Here is a 19,703-nt window from a genome sequence, read left to right on the forward strand (position 1 = left end):
TTTTATGAAGATATATATATATATATATATATTGAAGACTTGGTGTTTGTTCAACATTCAACCTTATTAATTAGACAAAAAAGAAGAAAACTCTTTATGATGTATGTACCCGTCACAGAACGAACATGTCATATTCCAAAAATCATATACATTGATAAAATAACTTTTTTTTTAATTAAGGAAATCAAATTCTATGTGAAGTGAAAACGATGTGTCTCTGTCCGCCATCTTTAAAATTTATCACTCAATAACCTCTTTCAATAACCTCTCCAGAGACTAAGATCAAAATCAATCTTGTAATGATTCCTATTAATAGTAAATTGTTAAAAATCATAAAAAAAAAATGATTCCTTTTCTCATATATATAAAACTACTTAATTTATGCGATTTTTAGAATATGACATTCTCCTTCTGTGAGGGGGTACATACATCATAAAAAATTTCCTGTTTTGAATCTTGAACAACAACACACATTATATATATATATATATATATATATATATATATATATATATATATATATATATATATATATATATATATATATAAAAGCCATATTTAAAATCACTGGCACTGTATCTCTTTTATGTTTAAAGGTGTATGCACTTTAATATTTTGTAAATCGTGTTAATTGACCACTCATTTAAATTTGGCACGGGGAAGGAGAGTAATAGGAGGATTAGAAATGGGAGGGAAATGGTGGTTTTAAAATAGAAAAAAAAAAATGAAACTGATTTTTTAATCTTGAAATTTGAAAAAAAAAAATTATCTCCCTTTCACTGCGTAGTTGTCTCCCTTGCTCGTGGCTTCCATTTTCCCCCCTCTTTTCTATTATTTTATCTGATGTTCCTTCTTCCATTCGATTTCATCAGCCTTATTGTACATTGTTTTGTCCGCCATACTTTTCGAAGTAGTCACGAACAGCCGAAGGTGGTTAAAGCCAGGAAGATGGGAACTAGGATAATAAAAAATGGGCTAGAAAGTCTGCTCGCTTCTCCAACAGGGATCACAATTGGGGTTCGTAGGACTGCGTTTAATAACGGGATTAATGTTAGATGCGAATGGATTGTCGGGCTGCCCGTCTCTATCAACTGGTGAAGACGTTCAGCTTCTTTATCACATGCGGCAACCTATAGATGAAAAGGAAAAAAAGAAAAAGATATAGAAAAATATTTTCTAAATTTAGTTTCAAAGAGAAAATGAATTATCATTCTTATTATTGTTGGAAATTAAATTCAGAAAAAAAAAAATAAATAAAAAATAAAACCAGACCCTAAGTTTCAACCATGGCGGATGGTCTGTCAATTGAGTTATGGAAGGACAAAATGGATACAATACTTCCGCTAATTTTTCAAAATCGATTACTTTTGGGCAAGATATTAAGTTATTTTTGCTAATATATGTTTTTAAACCATAGTTACGTTTTTTTTGTTTTTTTTTTTAAATATAGTTACATCTTTTTTTAAATGTATTTAAATATACTTTATGTAAACCTGCGCAGTTTATTACGATCGTCGCCGATTAAAAAAAAAATGTTTATATAACTATAAACATGTTTTTTTTTATATATACTAGCATGGGTGCCGGCGTTGCCCGGGTGTTTGGAAGTGTATGCTGAGCAAAAAAAAACAAAAAAAACAGTCAATTTTTTAAAATTTGACTCCTATTATGACCCCTTAAAATTTATTGTTTTGGGCTCAAATCAAGTTATTAAGTTAGATCCATGTCCAAGGAAGCTATATCTAAAATTTCAAGTGTTTAGACCCCAAATTTTCGGAGGAGTTTGGTAGAGTTCTCAAAGGTCAAATCGTTGAACTTTGACCCCTTAACAGTCAAATTTCTGGCCAAAACCCGATCCCATAGAATTTTGCAAATCTCAGTACCCTGTATATCAAATTTCGAGTCTGTAGACTAAAAATTGACAGAGTTATTGGATAGGGAAATGTACACAGACAGACAGTCAGACACTTTCACTTTTATAGATGCAACAAAAATATATACGTACTAACATTTCAGCCCGGCGTTGCCCGGGTGTTTGGATGTGTATATTGAGCAAAAAAAAAAAAAAAAAGTGGTAGTAGGAAGGCAGGCTCAAACCGTACCGCAAAGGAGGAAAATAACGGAGTTTTTGCTGTTACGACCACCACCAAATCGGAAGCGACATTTTTAAAATAAAGGCTAAACAATCTAAAGGAAAGGATAACTTTAAAAAATATCGGTGAAAAAAATGACCCCCGTCCCTGTAGAAAAGTGCCTAGTTGAAGGGGAAGATATTAATGTTTTTAGCCAATTTTTCGATATTTGTCGTATGAAAGATCGAACTTTAACCCGATACTGATCTTGGTAAAATCCGTCGCCTCTATTGAAAGTTAAAGGCAAACAGACATACGTACATACATACATTTATATATTGGTAACTAAAGATTTCCGACCCAAACTGATGAAAAAGCTTGCCCTATCTCTTAATACCCTTTATGTCAAATTTCAAATATTTAGACCAGAAATTGTCTGAGTAATTTGGAAGAGACTGCAGAGGTCAATTTTTTAAACTTTGACCCCTATTATGACCCCTTAAAGTGTATTGTTTTGGGCTCAAATCAAGTTATTAAGTTAGATCCATGTCCAACGAACCTATATCTAAAATTTCAAGTGCGTAGACCCAAAATTGTCGGAAGAGTTTGGTAGAGTTCTCAAAGGTCAAATCGTTGAACTTTGATGCCTTAATCGCCAAATTTCTGGCCAAAAACCGATCACATCGATTTTCCCAAATCTCAGTAACCTGTATATCAAATTTCGAGTCTGTAGAGTAAAAATTGACAGAGTTATTGCGTAGGGAAATGTACACAGGCACACAGACACTTTCACATATATATATATATAGATAGATATTTCACGTTTTTTTTTAATATTTCACGTTTATTTTTTACCCCGCTTATAATAAAAATATATAAAAATTTGTAAACATTCTTAATCAATTGATTTTGTGTTTTTTTTTAGTTGCCTATCTTTTTCAAATAACTATTTTTATTTTGTCAAACTTTTTAGATATTTCTATGCGATTAAAAACGCATAATCAATTGATAAACAAAGTTAATGTCTTTTATATATATTTATCATAAGAGAGTAAAATATAGTTAACTATAACAATAATAAGAATCTGCACAAGTTCGAATCAAGTATATGTAGATAAAGTGTAGAGGACTAGGATATATAAATCCTAATCCCGTTACAAAAGAAAAATAATGAAACGACTGGAATGAAAGAAACAAAGACTCAATTGCTGGAATAGATAAACGTGTCGTTTATTTACTGTTGAAAGAATGAATGTTTTACATATAACACGTGTTCATGTCCGCACAGGTGTAACCATCGTTTGTTGCAGGATTGGTAGTATAGAACGAAAAAGGAAATGTGTGTTCATCTCACGTTCAGGTCACTATCGTTTCTTCGCGCGTGGGAAGAGAATTGAGTGAATCTAGTGGAAAATGGGAATGATAGTCCAGCGTGTAGACAAAGAAAAAGATAGAGGGTTGACATCAGTTAAACTGTGCGCCATGTTAGCTGTCAGCTACGCAGTGGTGTTCTCTGGCACAAGTAGTAGATAGAGAGAGAAAGAGTGAGAATGTCAATCCAGTTCATGGAGAGAGAAAGCGTATAAAGTGTACATACTGTCTGTTAGCTCATACCCTCTACATAGTAGCAGGGGACGTGACGCACGCGGGCGCCCCGAAAGGGGGGGGGCGAATGGTCCGACGACCGCTCAGCTCGAGAGCTAAGTCGAAAAGGGCTGGAAACAGCTTGTCTCTTGCTTTTATAATTGTTTCCGGTGGTCTTTTGCGCATGTGTGGATTTCCTTTGAAAGGGGAAGTGACGTCGTCCTAGTGTGCGTACGTGTGCGCGTGTGTAAGTACATTTGTGTACGTTAGCGTGTGTGTATATACACGTGAATGTGAGTGTATGTACGCGAATGTGAATATATGTACGTGTGTGGACGTGGGCACGTATGCTTGTGTGCTCATATGTATATGACAAGTAATATAGCTTGAAATGTGAACGTGTGTTTTTGTGTGAGACTAGAAAAGGCTCGCGCAAAAGTATATTTAAATAAAGTATATGTAAATAAAGTATATGTAAATAAAGTATATTTAAATAAAGTATATGTAAATAAAGTATATTTAAATAAAGTATATTTAAATAAAGTATATGTAAATAAAGTATATTTAAAAAAAAGTATATTTAAAAAAAGTATATTTAAAGAAAGTATATTTAAAGAAAGTATATTTAAAAAAAGTATATTTAAAAAAAGTATATTTAAATAAAGTATATTTAAATAAAGTATATTTAAAGAAAGTATATTTAAAGAAAGTATATTTAAATAAAGTATATTTAAATAAAATATATTTTAAAAAAGTATATTTAAAAAAGTATATTTAAATAAAGTATATTTAAATAAAGTATATGTAAATAAAGTATATTTAAATAAAGTATATTTAAAAAAGTATATTTAAATAAAGTATATTTAAAAAAGTATATTTAAAAAAGTATATTTAAATAAAGTATATGTAAATAAAGTATATGTAAATAAAGTATATTTAAATAAAGTATATTTAAATAAAGTATATTTAAAAAAAGAAAACATAACCATATTTATTAATTTATTTATTGTTGACTATTATCCTCATCTTTATTAGTTTTTGTTTCACAACGTTTCGGCCAACTATTCCTCTGGCCTTCGTCAGGTGGTAACCACGATGGGATAGGAACTCTGAATCTCCTAACTGCATTCTCAGCAATTACTGCCATCCATAGTTGTCGTCTCTTCACGTTTTTGGCCAAGTAAGCCTCTGCCTGGCTTTGGGTAGGATTGAAACCACTATATTCAGACAATTCTCATCTGGAACTGTAGAGATTCAAGGTTTCTATCCACTGCGCACAGTGGATAGAGATTCAACATCTCTATCCACTGTGTCACGTAAATATGTTAGAAAAAATATATTAACAAAAAAAATTTGTGATATATTACCCAAATAAAGTAAGCAGGAGCATTGTATCCATTTTGAGCTTCCATACCTCAATTGACATGTTTGAAACTTAGTATCTGGTTTTATGGACAATTACCATAGAAATCATACAAATTATTTTAAATAATAATAATAATAATTTATAAAAAAGAATTATCAGAAATCTTATGTTGTAACTTCTAGATGAAAATAAAATAAAAGATAATAAAAAATATTTTTTTTAAATTTATTCCGTAAAGAAAAAGAATGAAAAGAATATTGGAAATTCAAGTTGGAAAGAAATAGAATTGATAAACAAATTATTTTAGATAATAATAATAATTTGAAAAAAAAAAAAAAAATTAGAAAAATTTTCAGAAATTCAGAAAGAAATAGAATTAGAAAAATTATCAGAAATGCAAGTCGAAAAAATTAATTGAAATAGGAAAAAAAATATTTTTAATTTATTCTGTACAGAAAAAATTAGAAAATTTAAGAAAATTTTATTTGTCAGAGTATAATTTACTTGCCTGTAATATGGTGGGGTGTTTTGTAACTGGGGCAATGAGAACGACGATGTCTCCTTCCAAAGTGAGGTAGCCAAAGAGGTCACACTGAGGTATGCTGATCATTTCAGAAAGTTTCTCAATGATCATCTGCGTTGTGATTGGTCCAATTTGGGTGACCTTGGATGCAGAATCTGCCAAAGATAAACTGTACAGGATCCGCAGTTCTGCAGCTGTGGTGGGGAGGATGAAAAAAAAAAAAAAAAAGGGGGTGCTTTTAATAAGTCATACGGATAGAATAGAAACTGATGCATCTTTGCCAACGAGAAAAGTAAAACATTCACACCAAACTCTTGTCTAGCTACAACCACTAACCCTAACCCTAACCCAACCACTTGGCGTTTGGCTGATAGTGTAGGGGAAAATAAATTTAAGAAAAATTAAATTCCTCTGCCCCAAACAAAATAATAAAAAAAAAAAAGGAATAAAACACAATGACAATGACTTAGAAGTGCATGCCTGTGGAACTCTCTTCCGTTTTCCTGTTTCCCACCTGACTACAACTTGGATGTCTTCAAGTCCAACATAAACAAATTCCTGATGAATCGCCCCCTTAAGTAAGACACTTTATCAAATCTCCAATACTAACGATTACTACGATACTATCCCATTGACTACTGTACACGCAATGACCCTTATCCGTGAGTGGCTTCCGGGTTTTGATAAGTGGTGCCCTCCATGTAAAAAAAAAAAAAAAAAAAAAAAAAAAAAAAATGACACCTTCTCGTTTAGAATGCGCCGCATTTATTTTTCAACAAAATAACAAGATGAACAAGCAAAGTCCGATCAGTAAGAGTTCTTGTAAAATCATTGAGGTTAGAATATTCAAATTAGGTGAAAGTCCTCTGTGGAATTATTAAGATTGAAAGTTCATGTTAGATGAAAGTCCTTCGTTAAAATAATAAGATTGGAAGGTGAAAGTCTTTTTGTGTAAATAATGTCCTTATTTTAAGGTTTTTGTTTTAACTGGCGAAGTTCGCCTTATTCGAAAGTCCCATGAGGAAAGTAGTCCGTTGTTAGTAATTCTTATAGAAAATGTACGGAGTGTGTGTGTGTGCATAAGTGTGTTTTTTGGATGCCCGCGTGTGTAATTATGGTTTTGGCAGATTTGAAAACGACGATGAGATGAAAACAAGAGACATGTTCTCGTGTCAAGTTGGAGCGAAAAGAGAGAAAGAATGTTTGTTGCGTTTAAATACTTTTGGAATCAGATACCAGCACAAGATTGCTGCTGCTGATATTTGGTTTGGGAAAGCGTTAAAAACAATCTTCTAAAATTTCTCATTGGTCGATATTGTCACGTGGTATTGTCTTCACCTACGTCCGCCAGAAATATGTCCATTTTGCTCTTGTTGTTATAAGAAAAGCGCGTGGGCGTATTTGAAATTATGTCGGTGCTTGAAGAACTTATTTTTGTGCAAATGCGCGGGGAAATCAAAATCAATGAACGTTTATTTGCGTGCGAGTATGTGTGTGTATATGTGTGTGTGTGTGTGTGTATGTGTGTGTGACAGCACTATAGTACAGGACCTATTAGATCTTAGACTCTTTTTTGGATTTTTTCTAAGAGTGAGAAACTAATAGAGGATGCTCGAACGCTGTAACATTCCATGCCTGGGCAGACTCTGGCTTTGTAAAGATACAGGATACTTTCTGGTGTGAATGATATTCTAGAGTGGTACAGGAAACTCAGTTTCTTTGCAGCAGGCTTGGCAATCACCTCAACGTATTCTAATGCATTTTAGTACAGTCAGAGAACCATGAAACAGAGAGGGAATTCTGAAATCTAGCAGTTGGTGGGAAGAAACTATTATTATGGACTTTTACATGAAGGAGGGGGTAGAGCGCAAGTTCTATGAGTTTGCTGAAGCACATTCCATTCAAGTACTTAAAAAAACAGACACAGGAATGCAACATAGTAGTGATGGGACATGAATAAGAGTTTTGTTGATAGTGTGAGACCTATTATATTGGATGCTCTTTTTTTGGACCCTGTCTAAGAGTGAGAGACTGATAATAGATAAACCAGCGACTGCACTTCATGGATGGGAAAATTGTAGCTTTGTAAAAATATACAATACTCTCAGGTGCAAGTAATTTTTTTTAGCACAGTGAAGGAGCCCACCTTATTTGCAGCAGCTTTGGCAATGTCTTCAATGTATTAGTTCCAATTTATGTTGAGCTGAGGCGTTTGAAGGATGGGCTCTCAGGTAGGGTGCTATGAAAGAAGCTTAGTTTTGATAATTTTAAATCATGTGTCATGCTAAATTCATTCCTTTAATCTGCCTGGACAACTGGGGTGCTGAATGTACATATGGTCCTTAAATTTTGAAAACTTGAACAGATATAAACAAACAAACAAGCAAACAAACAAAAAAAAATTACTGACCACATATTGGACAACAGCCACCAGGGGGAGTGAGTGGTTGACAGGACTTTGGACGGATTTCGGGACATTCAACATTGAAGCACTTTGAGTTGTGCTGGTCTTTAACTGCAATTAGAGAAGCAAAAACATAAACAAACGGTAAAAATTCCATCATTAAAATATAAATTGACAATCTCAATATTAGAGCGCTTAAATCGAATAGTAAGAGTAGGCCAGCTAAATACATATATGATACTATCGCCTCCCCAGAGGATTACTTGGTTGAGGAATGTCTTGGGAACGCAACCAGCTCCCCAGGGAATAAACGATATCGAACGATATCGAACGATAGGCACATGTTGAAAACATCAACAAAACTGTCTGGCATGGATCACTTCTTGTGTGTTCATTGCGTCGTTATAGGCAGCTTTCTATCGTCGGCATTAATGGCATGCTGAAATCGAACACTTGTACAAAAAATAGCGAACAAATGCATTTTTATAAAAAATATATAACTTATTTAACAGTTAACAAGTAGGAAGCATATTTAGTCAGCCCATTGCGTGCACACCCAACTACTATGTCCTCCACGTGTACGGGGTGCAAGCTTCAACTGTTTTTACAACAATACAATCATATTTAAATTCTCTCTTTCTTCATTGAAAGAGAGAGAAAGGGAGTGAGAGAGAGAGGGAGAGAGAGAAAGAAAGAGAGAGAGAGAGAGAGAGAGAGAGAAATATGTGTTTCATGCAATGCTTTGTTTTTCAAATTCAGATATCCGCGTGTAAGTCTGACCTTTCTTGAATTATTCTGACACCGCTAAAGTTTCATAAACACCTGTCATTCAAACCCAACCGACATGCTCTAACCTTCCCAACCCCACAAAACACCTGCATGAAACGTTTTTAACTTCATCACAAAGTCAGGCACAAGGTTAGAAGCTAGATATAGTGGTTATTAATGTAGAAGCCCCCAGCTCCCTTAAAAGGGGCTACATCATTGCGCCACACATAGATAGCTGAATGAGAGAGGTGGATTATTTGTTAATTTCATTCTATACATATACTAAGAGAGAACTTAGATGCATCAAGGGGGAAAACTTGGATGCGTACTAGGGAAAAACTTGGATGTCTACTAGGGTAGACTTGGATGTCTATTAGACACTATTCTTGGATGTCTATTAGACACTATTAGACGCTATCCTTGAGTGTCTCTCTGTATGGATATTTGTCAGAACAAAATAAACCCTGACAACCATTTTCCTCTACAAGTTAACCAAACCAAACCAAACACTACAAATATTTGAAGATATAAGCAACTTGAAGCATAAAATCTTTTTTCCAAATTACTGTAGTCGACATTAAATAACCTGAGAATGGTTGATATGCCATAAAACAAAACAACCAAACCAAACACCATGAATAAATATTTAAAGATATAAAGAAATTGAAGCATGAAATTAAAAAAAAAAAATTATTTGATTTGTAATTAAACAAGTGAAGCATGCATGGTCTCCCGTGAGTGCACAGTGAACGAGGCATAAAACAAATGACTAAGTTCAGCATTTACCCCCCCCCTTATTTAACCCCAAAAAAGGACGTCAAATCCTAATGAAAATGAACAAACGGTGTAATTTTAGGCCTTAACATATGTAAATTTAAATTCTGCACCATGCAAAAAAAAAAAAAAAAAAAAAAGAAAATAATAAGTCCATCATTTGACCCCCTCCATTTAGTCCCCAAAGTCTCCAAGGCCTTAACATATTTAAATTTGAGTTCAGCACCATGCAAAACTGCTAAATAGATATATACAGAAAATTCTGGACAAATATGATAAATAGTCCTCAAAATGGAATGTTTTTATTAGCCCTAAAAGAGCCCCTGGGGCACACCCAAGAGTTATCGCAAAGTATAGAAATATAGAAATCAGTTAGTTATAACTTTTCGTAAAGTTTTACAAAAATTCAAGGCATCATTTTTTTTTGTTTACTAAGCACAAAAGTGTCAATTTTAGCCATTTTAACCAGAAAGGCACCCCAAGGGGAACAACCGGAGTTTTCACGGAAAATCCGCTCTGTTACTTTTTTTTACTCATATATCATGTTTAATGTTTGTGCAAAATTTCAAAAAATTCCAAGGCATAGTTATTTAGAAAAGTGTGGACAGATGAACGGACGAATAGACAAGGGTGAATTTACAGGTCCACCCTCATTTTGTCGGGGGACCAATAACCTGAAAAGGGTTTTTGACATTGTAAAAAAAAAAAAAAAAAAAAAAAAAATCCAAATTCTAACTCGTACCTAATTTAATAGTTCTGCGTGTAACGATTAATAGAAACAAAATTGAAAAGTTTAAACCTGACAAAAAATCCTACTCACATGAAAGCTGACCAACTGTTCGACATGTGCCGAGATAATCGACAGTCGTGCGATGTGCAAATGCTTCACATTCTGAGTTGTATGTTTCTCCATTGTGACCACAAACGATTCCTTTAGTTTTGCAGTTTTCCTAAAAAAAAGTTAAAAAAGTTAAAAAAAAAAAAAAAAAAAAAAAAAGAAACAACAAAAATAAGGCGGAAGGCTCAAATAATAAGTAATTTGTAGTCTTGGTATAATGTTGGGAATAATTTAACCCTGAAATAAAGCTCAATTCTCACACGTGAGAATGCAACAACAATTTGGTAGTTAAGTTCTTATCAGAAATGCGACGACAGGTTGTAAGAAGGGAACACAACCAAGCAATCGATGTTTAAGCAATTTCACTGGGTGAGCAACTGAGCAATATAATGAAAACAGACAATATACAGAATGAAGAAGATGAAGGTTTGCGAAAACGTGTTTCGCTAGAACTTATCTTGAGTTCGATTAGCAATGTGTTCATCACTCAATTCCGGCTCTTTTCATGTGGACGGTTAACTGTTCTATTTCGTCGTATAATTGGTTTACTTCGCACGACCGTCTTGGGGCGGAAAGAATAAAATATTCAATAGGGAACGTGAAGTAGAAGGGGGCTGGGCTTCAGTGACTGCCTTCAGGGGCTATGCACGAAGAACCACTCCAGTTAGGGTTGAACCAAAAAGGCGAAAAGGAAAAGAGGCCTGGCGCCTAATCTCCCACGGTTTTTATAGGTTGGTTCACGTGACCCCTAAGGGGGTGGGGAAGGAGATCAATGCCAGACAGTCCACAGAGCCTTTTAAGCAGGAGCAGCAACATATATACATTCCAATAATAATTAATGAAAATCAAGAATTGAAAAAATTGGAACTTTTGGGGTATCCGAATCGGTATTGAAATCAGACCCCCCCCCCCCAAAAAAAAACAAAAAAAAACTGAGCTTAATTTCCAATGCCAAAACCGATTTTTAAAAATTTTTTGTTTATTTTTTTATTTAAAACATAATTTTCTATTGCTGATATTCATGATAATATGATAAATATTTATCGCTTTTAAAATCATAATCTATGGATGAACCTCCACTTATATATTTTTACGATTACATGAAAATATGTGCATATATTACATGTTTTTTGTTTTTTTTACAGTTATGCGAAAATACAAAAACAAAATGCAACAACTCTATAACTATGAATTTAGAAATTTTAAAAGAATCGAAATCGGAATCAGTAATTATATCGGAATTGGGAATTTAGAACAGAAGCGGTAATTATTTCAGAATCGGGAAAAATATTTGAATTATAACATCATTACTAATTAATAAAAATTCATTTTTGAAACCAATATGTAAATGTCAGTAAGTTTCCTTGGATGTCCTGCTGGCTTGGCTAGCCAAGAGCAGGCTCAAGGCGTTTCCACGTATAGTAGCAATTAGTGATGGGACGATTCCAATATTTTCCCAATTCCTATACAATTCCTGATTCCATACTAAATTACCGATTCCGATACAATTACTGATTCCGATTCTTTATAAATATCTAATTATTTAACTATAGAAGTTGTTATTTTCCCCGATTTCGGTAAAAAAAACACATGTTTAATATGCAGATATTTTCGTAAACGTAAAATTACACTTGTGGAGGATGATCTATAGATTTTAGCTTTATTGGTATTTTTAAAAATCAATAAATATTTATTATTTTATCATTTATTGCCAGCAGTGGAAGATTTTTCTTTAAACAAAATAAAATAAAAAAGACAATTAAAAGAATCGTTTTGGCAGCGGAAAATAGATTCCGATACCGATACCCCCAAATTTGTTGATTTTTCTGATTCCCGATTCCGCTTCTGATTAATTATCAAAACAGTAGTAGCAATAGTTGTCATAACCCTACTTTTTAGTATCCTCGTTGTTCCTTTAAGTGCAATTGTCTGGATGTCTTTTGCACTTGGTTCACCAAGAATATTAGTTAGTTAGGACTTCAGGTTCTTCTTCATAAGCCCCGCGGCATCTATGATAACTGGTATGATTGATATCTCTCTAAGATTCCAGTTTCTTTTCATATCATACATGAGACCTTGGTATTTGGTCTGAGTTAGGTTGCTCCTATAATTACTGTAGTGATTGAGATTTTAATATTTCAGTGACAATATTGCTTGTTGAGGATTCATTAAAAAAAGATTATTTTCTTAATACTGATTTCAGATTGTAAGAAAAGTAGTTTTGTCACTTACCCAACAATGACCCCAGTATGCCAAGACTCTGCCATGTTTATGCAGCATACAGAGGTTTGTAAATTCATCAGTTAGAGTATCACATACAGGTTGGTGAAAATGTTTACTACAGGTTCGGAAAACTGAAATGAGAGAAATAAAATTGGTCAGATTCATTGGAAGTAAACGTATACAATATATATATATATATATATATATATATATATATATATATATATATATATATATATATATATAAAGCTGAATGTCTGTGTGTGTGTATGTGTGTGTGTGTGTCTGGTCACGAATAGGCTCCTATAGGGTTGACTATTTTAAAAAAACTGATTACATATAATGATAGAAAATGTATCGACACACAGGAATGGGTATGTTTGATCTGGCAGAACAGTGGTTCATTAAACTGTGGGGTCTGCGTTCGCGCCTGGTCCACGAAGTATGGAAATAAAAAATTAAAAAAAAAAAGTTTATAAGTGTTTTTGATATGGATGTATATAAGAATACTTTGATAAGTATGTTTTAACCTTAAATAGGGATGGTATAATAAAATTGTGGGGTCTGCGTTCGCGCCTGGCCTCCATAGAATGGAAATAGGCACAAACTTTAATAAAGACTTTTCATATCTATCTGCGTAAGTATACTTTGATAATTATGTTTCAGTTTGAAGAAATATGGTATAATAAAATTATGGGGTGTTCGTTCGCGCCTGACCTCCATAGAATGGAAATATGTCACAAAGTTTAACAAGGTTTTTTAATATAGATCCACAGAATATTGTGATAAGTGTTTCAGCGTGAACAGGTATGGTATAATAAATTATGGGGTTTATCTATTTTATTTTTACTTTCATCATATTTTGCTTTGGTTTTGATACCCCAAATTCGAAGCTATCTCTTTACAACCCTTCCTTTTCATAACCTATCATACTTTCATAGATCAGAGTCCATTTTCTGTAGGCTGTTTTTGAACCCAGTCAATGACGGGTACTTTTGCTAGTATATATATATGATTCTTTGGGAGTACAGAATTTAAATATCACAATCATGAAGGGTAGACTTTTATAATTCATGATTAAAAGCAAAAAATGAGTGAAGAAGACAAGAGAAAAAAAAAGGGTGGGGGTCAGCTAACCGGTTTCGCCCTCGTTTTCTCAAAGCTGTATCTGGGGATTAAAAAAAAAAAAAGAGGAATCGAAAATATATACAATTTAAAATAAAATTACGTTGCGTTCCGTTATGTGTGGTGGGGGGGGGGAGAAAAAAAAGAGAGGAAACGATTAAAATAAAGCAACGTTATATTACTGGAAGATTCTAGAGACTAATCACGCTCAAACCCAAGAGGCATTCCCTCTGTTTACAGAGAGAAGGCCTTCTCAACCGAACGTGAACAGTCTCTAAGATCAAATGGATAATGAGTGAGCACGACTCAGGATTGAAAATGAGTTCGTGCTAAAGTTCGCTGCACATGACGGGTTTTTAATGAGATGGTCAGTGATTGAAGACCCGTATGTGTTGGCAAGTATATATATATCTTTTCTCTACAATTATATAAATGTAACTTTGTGTGTGTGTGTGTGTGTTTGTTAAAGTTCGTTCCTTATAGACTTCAAAACGGCTGAACAGATTTTCTTTAAAATTTAAAGAACTTTAGTGCATAAGTCTGGGTGTGATTTCAGTTAAGTTTTGTCTCATAATACCCCCGATAATTACCGATAATCGATAACTGAAACTGTTTAATTTATCTATTATCGGTAAAGCCATTTTTTCCATGTCATCGCTTAGCAACAATGATAGAACAATGGGTCGTGAAAATTCTACTGTGGGTAAGTTGATAGTATGTTTTTAAAAATTTTTTTTGGCATGACATGGTCTGTAGGTTCAAACTCCGCAAGTAAATTTCTTAATTTTTTTTTTCATTAACTGCAAAGATTTTTATAAGACTTGAAAATTTACGTGTTTTTTTTTTCTTTTTTTTTTTGCATGACATGGTCTGTAGGTTCAAACCCCGCACGTAAATTTCTTAATGTTTTTTTTTGTTAACTGAAAAGAAGTTTATATAAAATAATTTTATAAAAAAAACAGTAGGTTCTCTAGAGTGCAATGTAGAATAACATATATGCTACTGCATGGAGGCATGTGAAACTTCTTCCCGGGCAATTTTACGGATTCGATGGCAATAAAAATATAGGAGTGTGAAATATTCGTTGATTATCATTCAATCCTGGGCAACGTCAGGTCTCCCTGCTAGTATATTATAATAATGATATATAGTAAAATTATATAAACAATAGAAAAATCGCTACATGGATTGATCTATGTTTTGACAATGCTAACCATTTTGTCAGGTTGGTTGGTTGTTTTTGTTTTACGGCATATCAACCTTTTTCAGGTTATTTAAAGCCGAATCTAGTTATTTTGAGGAACGATTTTTAATGGAGTATATTTGTTTTTTAAGTCGGATTCTATTCAACCCATAGTTGGGACCCTAACAGGTACTACCACTCCAGGTTAGAGTGGACCTGGGAGCAATGGCAATTAAAGGCTGGCTCCACACTCCCCAAGGCCCACAAGGTGGGGCCTCACCATCGGATATAATTTTAGATCATATCCAGGACCCATCTTTTCAGGGGTTCAATAATGGCTATTATATATTTGAAGAAAATCTTATATAATTAGAAAAATAAATCAATAAAGATAAATAAAATGTGCTCTGATGAACTCAAAGCAGTTGTACTCCCTTGACGTAAATACCCCCGACTGTTCAGCAATAACCAAAATACCGCATTTACTCTATTGACATCTCAACTTAAAATAATGGCAGAAGTTTAATTGAATTTTAAGATCACCAATGTAAATACACACTGGAAATACATTGTACTTACCGCAGACATATTGTTGGCATGGGACGTGCTGAGAACCAAGACAAACTTGGCGGCGAGGAATACACCTGAAAATATTTACAATGGTCAGTAAAAAAAAAAAAAATATGTGTATATATATATATATATATATATACTTTAAATTTGTCTTTACATAAGCAGTAATGTGTTGCTACACAGGCATGAGCATGTTTCGGTCTTATATATATACTAGTGGGACAACTGGGCAATGCCATGTTACTTTAAAAATCAATCTGTGTAATTTAGGTCCTTGTCCAAAATTTACCATGTATTAAAAATAAAAATAAATCTGTATGATGTGACAAAAGGAAAATGTCATATTCCAAAAATCAAGTAAACTGATCAAGTACATTTTTATAAAGAAAATCATTCTTAAGCGAGTAATGGAAATTCATAGGTAGTACAACATTAATCTTGGAAGTTTTAGATTATTGTCGAGTTATCTCCCTTTTTTTGATTTTCTTATTCTAAAAGAATATACCTACTTGATCAATGTATGTGATTTTTGGAATATGATATTGTTTTCAATCATGCATATGTACATCATACAGATTTTTCTTTATTTTTGTTTTTTCATTAAGGAAATTTATACAAATGCAATTGTATTCAATAAAAAATTTGTTTTTACAAATATAATTGTATTCAATACAAAATTTGTTTTTACAAATGTAATTGTATTCAATAAAAATATTGTATATACAAATACAATTTTATTCAATAAAAATATTGTATGTACAAATACAATTTTATTCAATAAAAATATAGTATGTACAAATACAATTTTATTCAATAAAAATATTGTATATACAAATACAATTTTATTCAGTACAAAATTTGTTTCTACAAATACAATTTTATTCAATAAAAAATTGTATGTACAAATACAATTTTATTCAATAAAAAATATTGTATATACAAATACAATTTTATTCAATACAAAATTTGTTTATTCAAATACAATTTTATTCAATAAAAATATTGTATATACAAATACAATTTTATTCAGTACAAAATTTGTTTCTACAAATACAATTGTATTCAATAAAAATATTGTATATAGAAATACAATTGCATTCAATACAAAATTTGAATAAACAAATATAATTGTATTCAATAAAAATATTGTATATACAAATACAATTGTATTCAATACAAAATTTCAATATACAAATATAATTGTATTCAATAAAAATATTGTATATACAAATACAATCGCATTCAATACAAAATTTGAATATACAAATATAATTGTATTCAATAAAAATATTGTATATACAAATACAATTGTATTCAATACAAAATTTGAATATACAAATATAATTGTATTCAATAAAAATATTGTATATACAAATACAATTGTATTCAATACAAAATTTGAATATACAAATATAATTGTATTCAATAAAAATATTGTATATACAAATACAATTGCATTCAATACAAAATTTGAATATACAAATATAATTGTATTCAATAAAAATATTGTATATAGAAATACAATTGTATTCAATACAAAATTTGAATATACAAATATAATTGTATTCAATAAAAATATTGTATATAGAAATACAACTGGGCAATGCCATGTTACTTTAAAAATCAATCTGTGTAATTTAGGTCCTTGTCCAAAATTTACCATGTATTAAAAATAAAAATAAATCTGTATGATGTGACAAAAGGAAAATGTCATATTCCAAAAATCAAGTAAACTGATCAAGTACATTTTTATAAAGAAAATCATTCTTAAGCGAGTAATGGAAATTCATAGGTAGTACAACATTAATCTTGGAAGTTTTAGATTATTGTCGAGTTATCTCCCTTTTTTTGATTTTCTTATTCTAAAAGAATATACCTACTTGATCAATGTATGTGATTTTTGGAATATGATATTGTTTTCAATCATGCATATGTACATCATACAGATTTTTCTTTATTTTTGTTTTTTCATTAAGGAAATTTATACAAATGCAATTGTATTCAATAAAAAATTTGTTTTTACAAATATAATTGTATTCAATACAAAATCTGTTTATTCAAATACAATTTTATTCAATAAAAATATTGTATATACAAATACAATTTTATTCAGTACAAAATTTGTTTCTACAAATACAATTTTATTCAATAAAAAATATTGTATATACAAATACAATTTTATTCAATACAAAATTTGTTTATTCAAATACAATTTTATTCAATAAAAATATTGTTTATTCAGTACAAAATTTGTTTCTACAAATACAATTGTATTCAATAAAAATATTGTATATACAAATACAATTGTATTCAATACAAAATTTGAATATACAAATATAATTGTATTCAATCAAAATATTGTACATACAAATACAATTGTATTCAATAAAAATATTGTATATAGAAATACAATTGTATTCAATACAAAATTTGAATATACAAATATAATTGTATTCAATAAAAATATTGTATATACAAATACAATTGTATTCAATAAAATATTGTATATAGAAATACAATTTTATTCAATACAAAATTTGAATATACAAATATAATTGTATTCAATTACTATGCAATACTTGATAATACTTTCCAATAAGATAACTGTTTAAAAATGTGTATATAGCTTAACCTTAACTCTAACCCTAACACACATTTCACAACATGAAAATTCAATATTCATCAGCATTGGATTTTATATTTAATAGCATATGTATGTTTTTTTCAATTGTTTAAAATTTGTTGTGAAATTTTTGGAACACGCTGATTATTCTGTAGCTGCACTTACTTGTAATTTGGACCACAAATGACCTTCGCACATGGATCCACAAGGGAACAGTTTCCGTATGCAAGCTGACCTTCGTTAAATCCAGCACACCTGCCAAGCAAAATAAAGAAAGTTTGATAAAACTGTAACATTTCGGTAGATATGGTCGATTTTTTAAAAATGAATACAGAATCCTTGAAGACTCACGAGATAAATAATAATATTAACAATTGTAATCATTTAATGTAATCCTTGCAGCAGTCACATGTTTTAAGTTACTATTTCCTCTTGATGTAAACGGACAGTTATATCTGAGTAAGACTAAGTAAGAGGTAATGTAGCAGTCACATGTTTTGAGTTACTATTTCCTCTTGATGTAAACGGACAGTTATATCGGACTAAGACTAAGTAAGAGGTAATGTAGCAGTCACACGTTTTGAGTTACTATTTTCTCTTGATGTAAACGGACAGTTATATCTGAGTAAGACTAAGTAAGAGGTAATGTAGCAGTCACACGTTTTGAGTTACTATTTTCTCTTGATGTAAACGGACAGTTATATCTGAGTAAGACTAAGTAAGAGGTAATGTAGCAGTCACTCATTTTGAGTTACTATTTTCTCTTTATAAAAATAATATAATAACAATTAAAAATACTAAAATTAACAACATAATAATCAAACTACTATTACTATTATTAACAATAAAAATAATATAATAATAATTAAAATAATATGATTACTACTATTACAATTACAACTATTACTACTAGCATTAGTAATAATTAAAAATATTTGTACTACTTTAATTACTAATAAAAATAATATAATAAAACACTACTACTACTAATAATAATGAAAATCATAAGATTACAACTCCTATCACTTCTACTACTACTACTACTACTACTACTGATGATGATGATGGTGATGGTGATGATGGTGATGATGATGATGGTGATGATTATGATGATGATGATGATGATGATGATGATGATGATGATGATGATGATGATGATGATGATGGTGGTGGTGGTGGTGGTGGTGATGATGATGATGATGATGATGATGATGATGATGATGATGCATTCTTTTGAACAAAAAAAGTACTCACATTGCCAAGCATCTATTTGGATACGTCTTTCCATTTTGGGCGCAGACAGGTGCATAATGTGGGTGACAGTTACAAGGCAATCCTGGAAGAATAGAATTCAATCACAATTAAAAGAACATCTCTTAAGTAGACTCGAGTTAAAAGTTTTTAAAACTCGTCACGGTGCTACTTTGGCAAAGGCACAGTATAGTTAACAAGAAAAACAAAATAGATGAAAAACAAACAATCAAAGAAGCATTCAACATATAATTGTTTCCAGAAGCAATAAAACTTATTTTTCTATCTATCTGCATATTATATTTTGTTTTACAGTGCGTTTTGATACGTCCCGGAAAAAGATATATTTGTTTGAAATAGCTGAGTGAACTTGGCTACGGTAATCAAATAATACAA

The 19,703-nt window shown here is 31.4% G+C and overlaps 1 protein-coding gene across 1 annotated transcript in view; it reads right to left on the bottom strand.

Annotated features, from left to right (window-relative positions):
• Positions 1-613: 613 nt before the first annotated feature.
• Positions 614-19,703, bottom strand: part of LOC145263816 (reversion-inducing cysteine-rich protein with Kazal motifs-like) — a 401,252-nt gene continuing 382,162 nt past the window's right edge. Inside the window, exons 17-24 of the mRNA XM_080120880.1 lie at positions 19,311-19,392; positions 18,222-18,311; positions 15,440-15,504; positions 12,562-12,683; positions 10,312-10,441; positions 7,956-8,060; positions 5,531-5,739; positions 614-1,130 (exon numbers count right to left, since the gene is read on the bottom strand). Of these exons, the coding sequence (XP_079977006.1) occupies positions 915-1,130; positions 5,531-5,739; positions 7,956-8,060; positions 10,312-10,441; positions 12,562-12,683; positions 15,440-15,504; positions 18,222-18,311; positions 19,311-19,392 (1,019 nt within the window). The 3' untranslated portion in view covers positions 614-914. The remainder of the gene's footprint in view (positions 1,131-5,530; positions 5,740-7,955; positions 8,061-10,311; positions 10,442-12,561; positions 12,684-15,439; positions 15,505-18,221; positions 18,312-19,310; positions 19,393-19,703) is intronic.

This window comes from Euprymna scolopes, chromosome 39 (assembly GCF_053919585.1).
Source record: "Euprymna scolopes isolate OS-2025 chromosome 39, ASM5391958v1, whole genome shotgun sequence".
Taxonomy (NCBI): domain Eukaryota; kingdom Metazoa; phylum Mollusca; class Cephalopoda; order Sepiida; family Sepiolidae; genus Euprymna; species Euprymna scolopes.